The sequence below is a fragment of the Accipiter gentilis genome, chromosome 6 (genome assembly GCF_929443795.1).
Source record: "Accipiter gentilis chromosome 6, bAccGen1.1, whole genome shotgun sequence".
Taxonomy (NCBI): Eukaryota; Metazoa; Chordata; class Aves; order Accipitriformes; family Accipitridae; genus Astur; species Astur gentilis.
In genome coordinates, this window is record NC_064885.1 from 5654576 (window position 1) to 5667161 (window position 12586).

The 12586-nt window shown below is 71.4% G+C and overlaps 1 protein-coding gene across 5 annotated transcripts; it reads left to right on the plus strand.

Annotated features, from left to right (window-relative positions):
• The first annotated feature begins 1915 nt into the window (after positions 1-1915).
• GIT1 (GIT ArfGAP 1) lies at positions 1916-12432 on the plus strand. Of its 5 annotated transcripts, XM_049803284.1 has the most exons (22): positions 1916-2047; positions 6628-6761; positions 6867-6979; positions 7092-7197; positions 7289-7375; positions 7501-7631; positions 7730-7824; positions 7928-7970; positions 8177-8203; positions 8524-8572; positions 8668-8740; positions 9406-9503; positions 9590-9701; positions 9785-9912; positions 9986-10138; positions 10220-10447; positions 10549-10602; positions 10883-10969; positions 11076-11149; positions 11228-11410; positions 11552-11615; positions 11705-12431. In XM_049803284.1, exons 1-22 carry the CDS (start codon positions 1996-1998, stop codon positions 11915-11917), a joined length of 2304 nt encoding a protein of 767 aa, XP_049659241.1. In that variant the 5' UTR covers positions 1916-1995; the 3' UTR covers positions 11918-12431. The 5 variants fall into 5 exon arrangements, with proteins under 5 accessions (XP_049659241.1, XP_049659245.1, XP_049659243.1 ...); XM_049803288.1 differs by lacking the exon at positions 10883-10969 and having other exon boundaries at positions 11705-12432; XM_049803286.1 differs by lacking the exon at positions 10549-10602.
• Positions 12433-12586: the final 154 nt, after the last annotated feature.

Genomic DNA, 12586 nt, shown 5'->3' on the forward strand with positions numbered 1-12586 from the left:
TTGCAAATGGGTCACCTCGCTGGCACTCAGCCCACACCCCCCCACCCCCCCTCCCCTCAAATCCTCGAATCCCACCCTTCCTCAAGCTGATTTCCCAGCTGACACCCCCCCCCCCCCCCTCCATGGGCCAGCAGGCCCCGGGCACATGGCATGGAAGGGGCGAAGGCGATGGGTGGGAACCGGGTTGGAGGGGTGGGGGACACCCCAAATCTCCCCCCACACACCCCCCGAGCAGCGTCAGGCGCAGGCCCCCGGCCCCGTTTCCTTTTCCGCCTGCGTTTCTCCGGGGCGGGCGTCGTGTTTTCCGGCTGCCGCCCGAGAACAATGCGAGGTTGGGCCTCCGCCGCCCGCCTCGGCCTCCCGCCGGCGCCACGTTCCCGGCTCCCCCCACCCCGCCGTACCCCCCGACACCCTGCCACGGGGTCACCGCCGAGGGGTGAACCCCCTCGTTATTATTCAGCCGTGATGAAGGCGGCGGTGGTCGCATCCCCCGCCCCGGTCCCCGTACAGCATCCCCCATCTCCCCGCCAGCCCCGTTGCCCCATGACGTCACGAGGCATCTCCTCGGCAACCAGCGCTGAGGTCACTTGCGGCGCCTGGCCCATGGTGGTGGGGGACAGGATCGGGCCCCATTTCGGTGGCTCCCGCCTGGGGCGGCAGTGCCGCAGAGGTCTGACCCCCACAGCTGCCTGCGGGATCCCCATGGTGACACCAGGGTGTCCCCCCTTGCTCCAAGTGCTTATAGGATCCCAGAGCAAGCAACAGACCCCAAATGATCCCCAGTCCCCCCGAAATCTCCTGCTGAACACCCAGGGAATGCTGTGGCCCATCCCGCACATCCCCAGCGTTGTGTCCTGCCTGCACTGCTGGGGGCAGGGAGGGAACCCCAGTGTCCCGGGACCCCCAGTTTGACCCTGGCTGCCCACGCTGCACCCTGGGGGGCACCTGGGATGGGGCCAGGGTGGGGACAGCGGGGGTGCACAGGAGTGGGGTGCCCAGTGCCGGAGCTGGCACCGGGAACAGGACTCGGGGGGAGGGGGGGGGGGGGGCGGCTGCTCAGGGCTGGAGCTGGATCCAGGATGAGTGCCCGGAGCTGGTGTCTGGAGCAGGACTGGGACAAGTGGGAGCTGCCCAGGGCTGGGACTGGGGTGTATGGGACCTGGACCAGGACCAGGACCGGGACCACAGGGGTGCCCAGGACCCGAAGGGCGGGTGATGAAAAGAACCAGGACAAGTGGGAGATGCCCAGGGCTGGGACTGGAGTGTGTGGGACCAGGACCGGGACCGGGACCGGGACCACAGGGGTGCCCAGCACCCGAAGCGGGGATGACGAACAGGACCAGGACCGGGACATTGCCCTGGACTGAGAATGGGACCAGGAGGGCACCGAGGACTGGGACGGGGATCAGGGCCAGGGGGATGTCCAGGAGCAGGCGGGGGGGGTGGGGGGGTGGGGGTGCTGAGGGCTGGAACCAGAACCGGGGCTGACGCCCAGGACCTGGGTCAGGATAACCGGGACCGAAACCGGGACCGGGACCAGGCTGTGCCGGGCGGCGGGTGCCGGTGTGGATGCGGATTCAGGCAGTCGGTGCGGGAGCGGGGCCGGGGTGGTGGTGGTGGTGGGGTGGGGGTTGGGGGTGTTGCGGGTGCGGGGCGGTGCCGGTGCCGGTGCGGGGCGATCGCGGCGGCGCTGCCGGTGGCGGGGCGGGGGCGGTGCGGCCCCTCCTCCGCCGGGGCCGGGCCTGCGCCGCTTCCTGCGGAGCCGCCGGGCGCTGGGAGCAGCCGGCAGCCCCCGGCGCTCCGCGGCCCCGGGCCCCCGCCGTCCCCGCCCCGCCCCGCCGCCCGGCGCTCCCCCCCCCCACCCCCACCCCCCACCCCGGTTCCCCCCCTCCCCTCCCCCGGCGGGCCCGGGGGTGGTGCCGCCGCCGCCGCCGCCGCCGCCGCCGCCCCGCGCTGGCGCAGAGGCCCGGGCCCGGGCCCGCCTCACCGCAGAGGATGTCCCGGAAGGCGCCGCGGGCGGAGGTGTGCGCTGACTGCAGCGCCCCAGGTAAGGGCTGCCCCCCCCCCCCCCCCCCCGGCACCGGCACCGGCACCGGACCCCCCCGGTACGACCCCGGTACGACCCGTTCCATCCCCCCCACCCCCTCCTCCTCCGCCAGCCTACCGCTCACCCCGCCCCAGCGGCGGGGCCGTTCGCACCTCGTGTTACACCCCCCCCCCCCCCCCCCCCCCCCAGGAGCCTGGGCAGGAACCTGGTTTGCACTCCCCGGTACGGCTCCAGGACCCCGCCGTGAGCCCCCGCTGCACCCCACGGTGCTCCCCAGTACACCCACTGCACCCCACGGTGCTCCCTTGTACACCCACAGCACCCCCGTGAGACCCCGCTGCACCCCACGGTGCTCCTCGGTACACCCACTGCACCCCCGTGAGCCCCCGCTGCACCCCACGGTGCTCCCCAGTACACCCGCTGCACCCCACGGTGCTCCCTTGTACACCCACAGCACCCCCCTGAGCCCCTGCTGCACCCCACGGTGCTCCCTTGTACACCCACAGCACCCCCGTGAGCCCCCGCTGCACCCCATGGTGCTCCCCGGTACACCCACAGCACCCCCGTGAGCCCCCGCTGCACCCCACGGTGCTCCCCGGTACACCCACAGCACCCCCGTGAGCCCCTGCTGCACCCCACGGTGCTCCCCAGTACACCCACTGCACCCCACGGTGCTCCCTTGTACACCCACAGCACCCCCCTGAGCCCCCGCTGCACCCCACGGTGCTCCCTTGTACACCCACAGCACCCCCCTGAGCCCCTGCTGCACCCCACGGTGCTCCCCGGTACACCCACAGCACCCCCGTGAGCCCCCGCTGCACCCCATGGTGCTCCCCGGTACACCCACAGCACCCCCGTGAGCCCCCGCTGCACCCCACGGTGCTCCCCGGTATACCCACAGCACCCCCGTGAGCCCCTGCTGCACCCCACGGTGCTCCCCGGTACACCCACAGCACCCCCGTGAGCCCCTGCTGCACCCCACGGTGCTCCCTTGTACACCCACAGCACCCCCCTGAGCCCCTGCTGCACCCCACGGTGCTCCCCAGTACACCCGCTGCACCCCACGGTGCTCCCCGGTACACCCACAGCACCCCCCTGAGCCCCCGCTGCACCCCACGGTGCTCCCTTGTACACCCACAGCACCCCCGTGAGACCCCGCTGCACCCCACGGTGCTCCCCGGTACACCCACAGCACCCCCCTGAGCCCCTGCTGCACCCCACGGTGCTCCCCAGTACACCCGCTGCACCCCACGGTGCTCCCCGGTACACCCACAGCACCCCCCTGAGCCCCCGCTGCACCCCACGGTGCTCCCCAGTACACCCACAGCACCCCCCTGAGCCCCCGCTGCACCCCACGGTGCTCCCCGGTACACCCACAGCACCCCCGTGAGCCCCCGCTGCACCCCACGGTGCTCCCCGGTACACCCACAGCACCCCCGTGAGCCCCTGCTGCACCCCACGGTGCTCCCCAGTACACCCACTGCACCCCACGGTGCTCCCTTGTACACCCACAGCACCCCCGTGAGACCCCGCTGCACCCCACGGTGCTCCCTGGTACACCCACAGCACCCCCCTGAGCCCCTGCTGCACCCCACGGTGCTCCCCAGTACATGCCCAGCACCCCTGTGAGCCCCCTCCGTGCCCCATGGTACCCCCAGTATGCTCCCAGGGAGCCCCTTTGCATCTCCTTCTACACCCCACGGCGAGGCCCCTTTGCATCTCCCTGGGTGCCCCCAGGACCCCCCCGGTGAGTCCCCTCCGCACCCTGCGGTGCGCACCCTAGGGCCCCCCGCTGAGTCCCCCGCTCTGCCCCCCCCCCGAGCCCTCCGATGTGCCCCCAGTGCAACTCCCTGGTGAGGCCCCCGGGGTCCCTTGGTGCATCCCCTTCCCCCCTAGGCATCTCCCAGTACACCCCAAACGTGACCCCGATAACCCCCTGTGCCCTCCTCCGTGCCGCCCCGGTGCACCCGGTGTACCCCCGCTGCACCCAACGCCTCCGTGCGCCACCCACAGCTTTTGCACCCCTCGGCGTGGGGGCTGCTGGCGCAGGCTGGGGACGTGCCGGTTGGTGCCAGCAGCACCGAGGACCCCGCAAATGGCGGGATGGGGGGGGACACCCTCCTGTACCCCCCCAACACCCCACAGCTGGCACCCACGCTGGCCGGATCCGGACTTGGCGGTGCAGGCGGGCTGAGCCGGGCCGGCGGCGGTCGCGCTGCAAGCCGGAGCCTGAGCCTGGGCAAGATGATTCGTATCCTCGGTGGTGCCGGTGCCCGCAGCCCCCGCACCGGGCATGAGCCCCTGGGCATCGTGGTGAGGCCGGACCCCCAAACCCTGCCCGTGGTGGCACCGCACCCCCAAACCCTGCCTATGGCCGGCGTGGGTGGCCCCAAGGCGATGAATGAACGGGGCTGAGAGTCGAGGCTCGCTCTGAGCCGGCCCCGGAAAGCTGCCCGCGGGCCAAGGCTGTGCCGAAATTATTCCGGCCACGTGCCAATGGCCGGATCCTGCCAGGAGAGCCGTCGGCACGCGTGGGCGCGAGGCTGCCCTACCTCCGGGCGTGCCCCCCTCACCCCCCCCCCGTGTTGGGGGGCTCAGGGGTGCCCGGGGCGGTGCCGAGGCTCCCTGCTGGGGCGGGGGGAAATGGAAACCAGTTTCTTCCAATCTCTTATCGCCCGGCAGCCATGTGAGGAAATGAGTTATAAAGTCCAGAGGCCGCTTCCTACTGCGCCGGGAGCACCCGCCACCGCTGCCGGGGATGCGCTGCCCAGCCCTGCGTGGTGGGGTGCACGTGGGGTGCCCCGGTCCCTCTGCCCGGGCTCCCCTTGGCCAAATCCTGCTCCGATGGCCCTGGGTGAGAATGCCGGCTGGCCCCAGCCCTCCCCTCACCAGCGTGGGGCTGAGCGTTGGGGGTCTCGGCGTCAGCCCGTACCCCGGTGCGGGGCTGGAAGTGCCGGGAGCTCCCCTGGGGCTCCAGGATCCCTCCCAGGTTTGGGGGTGTCCCCGTGCCAGCGCTCCCCGAGCTGCTGTAATGCCCACCCGCATCCCACCGCATCCCGGTTGCCCCCTGCAGCGGGAAAGGGTGACGTCCCCGGGGGGTACCCCAGATCCGCCGGGTCGAGTGGCCACGGGCAGCCTCGCCGGCCGGCTTCCCCCCCACCCCCCCCCCCCCCAGCTCGGAGCGTCCTGTTCCCGGCAGCGCCCCGTGGGCCGCGGGCGCGAAGGCACAGATGCCGCCGCGTCGGCTGCCAAGGCGCTGCCATCTGTGTGCGCCGGGCTGCCAGGCTGGGGCGGGGGGGGGCACTGCTCCCCCTAACCATCCCACCTCGGCCTCAGGGCACTGCAGGGCTGGGTGTCCCCCAAAATGGCATCCTCAGGGCTCTCGGGGGGGGGGGGGGGGGGGGGGGTTGGGGAGGGGTCCGGGACCCCACGGACAGGAAGGAAGCACGGGAGGCCCGGTCGCCCACCCGCCTGCCTTTCTCTGTGGGGTCGTGGGGCTACCGTCACCCCCTCGGGGCTATCATGGCCGGCTAGTGCTGCCACCCCCCTAGACCCTGTGGCCCCCCCAGGCTGGGGGGCTTCCCCCCTCCCCTGGGGCCGTGCTGTGTTTGTGTAGGCCCTACAGAAACAAGGGGTGGTGTGGCTGGGCAGAGGCTGGCCGGACTCCCCCGAGGGACCACCCAGGGACGGTTCGGCGTTGTCACCCCGCGCCTGGGCCGCGTGTCACGGGAGGGGGCTGTGACCCAGCGGGGGGGGATCCCCAAATCCTGCCTTCGGTGCTGCCGCCGGCATCTGCGGTCCCACAGCCACCCCGTAGGGCCGCACCCCAACCCAGGCCAACCCCAGGACCCATTTTTTTGGGGTGCGGGTGTGGGGAGGTGCCGCCCGGCCGGGAGCGGAGCCTCAGCGGGTGCCGGGGCTGGTGCCAGCGCGGGGCCGGCGCGGCCGCTCAAACGGTCCTTTGTTCCCGACGGGGACACAAAGGGCTCCAGTCCGGCCTGACCGGGGCCAGCAGCCAGGGCTGGGGGGGCTATGGCGGTATGAGGGGGGGGCTACGGGAGCTGGGGTGCCCTGCGGGGCTGGCCTGGGATGGGGTACTGAGGCTGCAGAGCCGGTGACCACCGTACGTACGTGGGACCCCACAGACTGTGGGTGCCCACTGTTGGGGGCCACGCTGTCCTTGGCCAGGACCCCCCCCAGCCCCAAAAAAATGCCCAGCTGGGGGGCTCAGGGGATGCGCGGCCTCAGCTGGGTGCTGCAGCCGGGGTGCCCTCGCTCGGGGTGTGCTGCCACGGTGCTGGCATCGTCCCTGCCACCGCTGGCATCGTCCCTGCCACCGGCCGCCCTCCTGATGGGGGAGGCCAAATCCTGCCCCCCCCCCCCCCCAATTTGGCTGGTGCCTGGTTGCTATGGGAAACCCGTGGGTTTCCCCTGGTGATGGGCTGAGCCCCTCGCCGTCACCAGGGAAACAATTGCTGTGGCAATGCGTGTGTGTCCCCCCTGGAAGCAGCGGGGTGGGATGGGGAGGAGGGGACCTGAGTGGTGGGGACACCCTGTGACACCCCCGTGACACCCCACAGACCCTGGCTGGGCCTCCATCAACCGCGGGGTGCTCATCTGCGACGAGTGCTGCAGCGTGCACCGCAGCCTGGGCCGCCACATCTCCATCGTCAAGCACCTGCGCCACAGCCCCTGGCCCGCCACCCTGCTCCAGGTGGGTGCCGACCCCGCGGGGACATGGGGGGGGGGGGGACACACATGCACACCACAGGGACCCCCCACCCCCCGGCACCCACCGGGCTCTGCCTCTCCTCCGCAGATGGTTCACACCTTGGCGAGCAACGGGGCCAACTCCATCTGGGAGCACTCGCTGCTGGATCCGGCCCAAGTGCAGAGCGGGCGCCGGAAGGCAAACCCCCAGGACAAAGTGCAGTAAGTGCCCCCCCACCACGCCTCGGGGAGGGGCGGGGGGGGTTTGCGCTGGCCGGGCGCTCCTCTCCCCGCTCACCCCACAACCTGCTGTCCCCCCCAACCCCGCCATCAGCCCCACCAAGTCGGAGTTCATCCGCGCCAAGTACCAGATGCTGGCCTTCGTCCACAAGCTGCCCTGCCGGGATGACGACGGTGTCACTGCCAAGGACCTCAGCAAGGTGGGGTGGGGGGGGGTGCAGGGACACCCCCTTGGTGGTGGGGACAGATTCCACCCCCCCACACACATTTAACCGGTTCCCTCCTCCACAGCAATTACACTCGAGCGTGCGGACGGGCAACCTGGAGACCTGCCTGCGCCTGCTCTCGCTGGGCGCCCAGGCCAACTTCTTCCACCCGGTGAGCGTTTGGTGGGGCTCGGGGTCCCTGGGGACGGGTGCTGGGTTTGGTGGTGGTGGTGAGGGGGGGTCCTGGAGCCCTATCCTGCGGGCAGGCTGCGGGGCTGAGGCTGCCCGTACCCGCAGGAGAAGGGGACCACGCCGCTGCACGTGGCCGCCAAGGCCGGGCAGATCCTGCAGGCAGAGCTGCTGGTGGTCTACGGAGCCGACCCCGGGGCACCCGACGTGAACGGCCGGACCCCCATCGACTATGCTAGGTGAGGGCGAGGAATGGCGGGGGGGGGTGTGTGGCGGGGTCACCCCTGCCTGTACCCCTCCCCTAGGGTGGGCATCACCCCTGCCCGTCCTCTCACAGGCAGGCAGCCCAGCACGAGCTGGCAGAGCGACTGGTGGAGTGCCAGTATGAGCTGACCGACCGGCTGGCTTTTTACCTCTGCGGCAGAAAGCCGGGTGAGCGTGGGGGTCCCGGGGGTGGGATGGGGGTGGGGGGGGGGGCTCATCCCCCGTGGTGGGGGGCACGGGGCCCAAACTCACCACCCCTCTCTTTGCGCAGACCACAAGAACGGGCACTACATCATCCCGCAGATGGCTGACAGGTGAGTGCCCGGCGCCCGCGGCCCCGCTGCCCTGTCCCATGTCCCCCCCGGCGTCCCCGCTGGGCCGAGGGGGGGACCCTGGTCATCTCCCTGTGACTGGCACCGGAGCATCCCTAGGGGGGAGGGCGGGTGGGGGTCCACGTGCCCGCGCGTTTAACGACCGCCTTTATCCTGTTCTTCCCTCCGCTGCCTTCTCCGGAGCGCAGGGTGCGCCCAAAGTGCATGGCACAGAGGTATTGTCCGCTTGGCTCTCGGCTCCGGGGGGGCCCTCCTGTGCCGCCGGCGCGGGGTCCCCCCTGCAGCCCCGGCCGTTCGGCCCAGCCCGGCACCCGGGGGGCACCCGGGGTGGGGGGAGTCCCTCTTGCCCCCTGCCACCTCTTACACCCCCGTGCCTGCCCGCCAGCCCCGCTCGGTGAAGCCCCCCCCGTGCCTGGGGAGGGGTCCCTGTCCTGGTGGGGTGCAGCTGGGGGCCGTTTCGGTGGGGACGGGCCAGGAATAACCCCCACTTTGTGTCTCCCCCCTCCTCACACTCCCCCCCCTGCCCCCCCCCAAGCCTGGACCTCTCTGAGCTGGCCAAAGCAGCCAAGAAGAAGCTGCAGGCGGTGAGTGGGGGCCAGGGCAGGGCTGGGAGCGGGGTGGGGGGGTCCCATCCGCACCCCCCCCATCCTGCCTAACGCCATCCCTCGTCCCGCTGCAGCTCAGCAACCGCCTCTTCGAGGAGCTGGCCATGGACGTCTACGACGAGGTGGATCGCCGGGAGAACGACGCGGGTGAGCGGGGGGCGCGGGGTGCAACCGGCCCCCCCAGGGCTGGGGTTGGGGTAGGCGTCACGGCGTGGGGAGGAGCAGTCAGCGGGGCCACGGCCGAGCCCAGCGCTTTCCCCCCGCCCCGATCTGGATCCGTCCGCCGGGACCGCAGGCCCCTCCTTCCTCATTCCTCCGGCCGGGAAGGTTTTCTCCGCGCGAGGGGCCGTCGCTGGGTGCCGGGGTTGGGGTGCTGCTGGAGGTGGGTGCCGGGACACCCCGGGGATGGGGGTTCAGCCTGGAGGGATACACGTACGCTGGGGGGTGGCGGGGTGGGGGCCACCCCATTGCCACGGCGGGGTGGGCACCAACAGGCACGCCAAACCCTCTCCCCGCTGACTGGGGGGGGGGGGGGGGTGCGGAGCTGATGCCCCAAAGGGTGAGGAGCTGGGGGTCCCTGCTGGGGGGCACGGGGGGGACCCCAGCCCCGCGGGGTGGCCGGGGGAAGCCATTCCCGTCAGCCCGGTCGGGCTCCACTCCCAGCCCCGGCAAGCTGGCCCCGCGCCCGCGCCTGCGTCCTGCCGGCTCTGCTGCTGGCCCCAGGCCCTGCAGACCGCTCGCTCCCGGGGGGGTGGGGGTGTCCGGCCCTCGCAGCCCCCCCTGGGGGTGTGACACCGGGTGCCTGCCCGTAGTCTGGCTGACGACGCAGAACCACAGCACGCTGGTGACGGAGCGCAGCGCTGTCCCCTTCCTCCCTGTCAACCCTGAGTACTCGGCCACACGCAACCAGGTGAACCCCTCCCCGAGACCCCGCGACCCCCCCCCTCCACCTTGCACCCAGACCGCTGCTTTTACCCCCTTTACCCCCCTCCCCAGGGCCGGCAGAAGCTGGCCAGGTTCAACGCCAGGGAGTTTGCCACCTTGCTCATCGACATCCTCGGGGAAGCCAAGCGCCGGCAGCAAGGGAAGAGTCTGCTGAGCCCCACAGGTGAGGGATGAGGGGCAGCGAGCGGGGGGCTGAGCATCCCTCCCCCCTCACCCTGTGCTCAGCACCCCCCTGCCCTCCCCCAGACGCCCTCGACTACTCGCTGCGGAGCCAGAGCGACCTGGACGACCAGCACGACTACGACAGCGTCGCTTCCGACGAGGACACGGACCAGGAGCTGCTGCGCAACGCCTCCCGCAACAACCGTGCCAGGGTGAGCCTCAGACTCCCACCCTGGACCCCCATCCCGACTCCGGGATCCCGGCGCTGAGCCCCTCTCCCCGCAGAGCATGGACTCCTCCGACCTCTCGGATGGCCCCATCACGCTGCAGGAATATCTGGAAGTGAAGAAGGCTCTGGCCGCCTCCGAGGCCAAGGTGCAGCAGCTGATGAAGGTGAACAACAGCCTGAGCGACGAGCTGCGCCGGCTGCAGCGCGAGGTGGGTGCGGGGCCGGTGGGACCCCCCCCCGGCTTCAGCATACCGCCCTCCTCGCTGATGCCTTCGCCCCCTCGGCTACAGATCCACAAGCTGCAGGCGGAGAACACGCAGATCCGGCAGCAGACGGGTCCGGTGCACCCAACCCCGGCTCCCAGCGAGCGGCAGGAGCACGGGCACCCCCCGGGCACAGCCCCCCCGCACCGCCGGGACCGCCAGGCCTTCTCCATGTACGAGCCAGGCTCGGCGCTGAAACCTTTTGGGCAGCCGGTGGAGGATCTGGTGACGCGGCTGCAGCCCTTCGGCGCTGGGGTGAGTGTGCTGGCGTGGGCGGGTGGTTTTTGGGGTGCAGCCGCCCCCCCAGGGTGCTGGGTCCTGTCCCCGTGGGGCCATAACCTTTCCTGTGTCACCAGGAGGTGGAGGACGAGGCTCTGTACTCCATGCACATCCCGGCCAGCGTGTACCGGGTAAGGGGGCCGCGGCGGGGGCGGCTCCTGCATGGAACGTGGTGGTCGTCCCCCTCCTGGGACGTGGCCTCCGTGCCGTCTTGGGACGTCCCGTCCCCCCGCCACCCTGCGCCCCCCGGGTCAGGCTGGGGACCTCCCTGGGGGACGGTGGCCGCGGGACGTTCCTGCATGCAGGGTGGTGGTGTCCCCTGTGCTCGTCCTCCCCTGCACGTCACCAGGCTCAACTCCGGACCCTTCTGCGCCCCGGTCAGCACCGGCTTCCCCTCTTTTCCCCCTCCAGATCCGGAAAGGTCCGTCTGCTTCCTCGGTGCCCTTTCCCCCATCCTCCCCGCTGCTCTCCTGCCCGCCCGACGGTGCCCGGCACATGGTGACGTACCGGGGAGCGTGGGGGGGCAGGTCCCGGGGTGGGGGGACCCCAGCCCTGCGTGGGGACGGGGACGGGCAGCGCCTGACGTCGCCCCTCTCCCCTCCAGAGCAAGCTGGACCGGCACGGCAGCGGCACCGACAGCGACTACGACAACACGCAGGCGGGTGAGGTCCTGATCAGGTGAGTGCCGGGGCTGGGGACTGCGCCGGGGACAGGGGATTGGCACTGACCCCCCGGCGGGTCGGTCGATCCCCGCAGCATGGAGGGGAAGCGATTCGTGGAGCTGAGCAAGGATGAGGACTTCCCCCACGAGCTGGACCCGCTGGACGGGGAGCTGGACCCCGGGCTGCCCAGCACGGAGGATGTCATCCTCAAAACCGAGCAGGTCACCAAGAACATCCAGGAGCTGCTGCGGGCGGCACAGGAGTCCAAACACGACAGGTAGGGCTGGAGCACAGCTTTGGGGTCCCTCCGGACCCCCGGACTAGGGGGCTGCATTCACACAGGGCCACCCCTGCCTCCTCCGCCGTGGTCGGGAGCCATCATCTCTCGCCGCCGCTCACCCGTTCTCCTTGTCCCCAGCTTCATGCCCTGCTCGGAGAAGATCCACTCGGCTGTGACGGAGATGGCATCACTCTTCCCCAAGGTAGCAGGGGTGGGGGGATCCCCACCAAGCACCGTCAAACCCCCCCGCCCCGGCACGGGTCCTCATGCTGTTCCTCTCCCCCGCTGCAGAAGCCGGCGCTGGAGACGGTGCGGAGCTCCCTGCGGCTGCTCAACGCCAGCGCCTACCGCCTGCAGAGCGAGTGCCGTAAGACCGTGCCGCCCGAGCCGGGCGCCGCCGTGGACTACCAGCTCCTGACCCAGCAGGTCATCCAGTGTGCCTACGACATCGCCAAGGCCGCCAAACAGCTGGTCACCATCACCACCCGTGAGAAGAAGCAGTGAGCGCCGGCCCGCGTCCTGTCCCCCCCCATCCCGGTACTCCCCCCCGGCCCCCCGCGCTCTCCGTCTCTCCCTCCCCTCCGGCAGCAGCCGGCACCTGGGATGAGCGCGGCTGCAAGTGGCCTTTAGCCCACGGGGAGCCGGGGTGTGGGGCGAGTCCCCCCACCTCACCCCCCACCCTGCCGAAGAGCTGGTGCTCAGCCTGCGGGGTAGGTGCCTGCATCCCCCCTGTACAGACCCCTGCCCACCCTTGCGCAGCCCGCCCCGCGGCACGCGCCTAACTTATCCTGTACATAGCCTGTGTAGCTGTCCGTGGCGGCGGTGGCGATGTACCCCCCCTCCACCCCCCCACAAAGCCCGTCGCCGGGCGGCCGGTACCCCTGGGGCCACCCGTAGCGTTACACTGGACCGGGGCGCCCGTGGGGCCCCCCCACCCCTCCCCGGGCGTCCTGCCCCCCCCAACCCCGCCGGGGCCACGCTCCCTACTGTAAGATGTGTCCTTGTACATTTGTATCAATAAAGGTGTGAGCATTGCACGGGCCCTTGGCCCACGGCTCCTGTGGCGATGGGGGGGTCCCTCCCCCCCCCGGGGCATGGCTGTAGGGGATTCCCACCCCCCCCTAGCGCCAGGCAGAGCTTGGCCACGTGTCCTTCCCGTTTCACCCAGTCCCC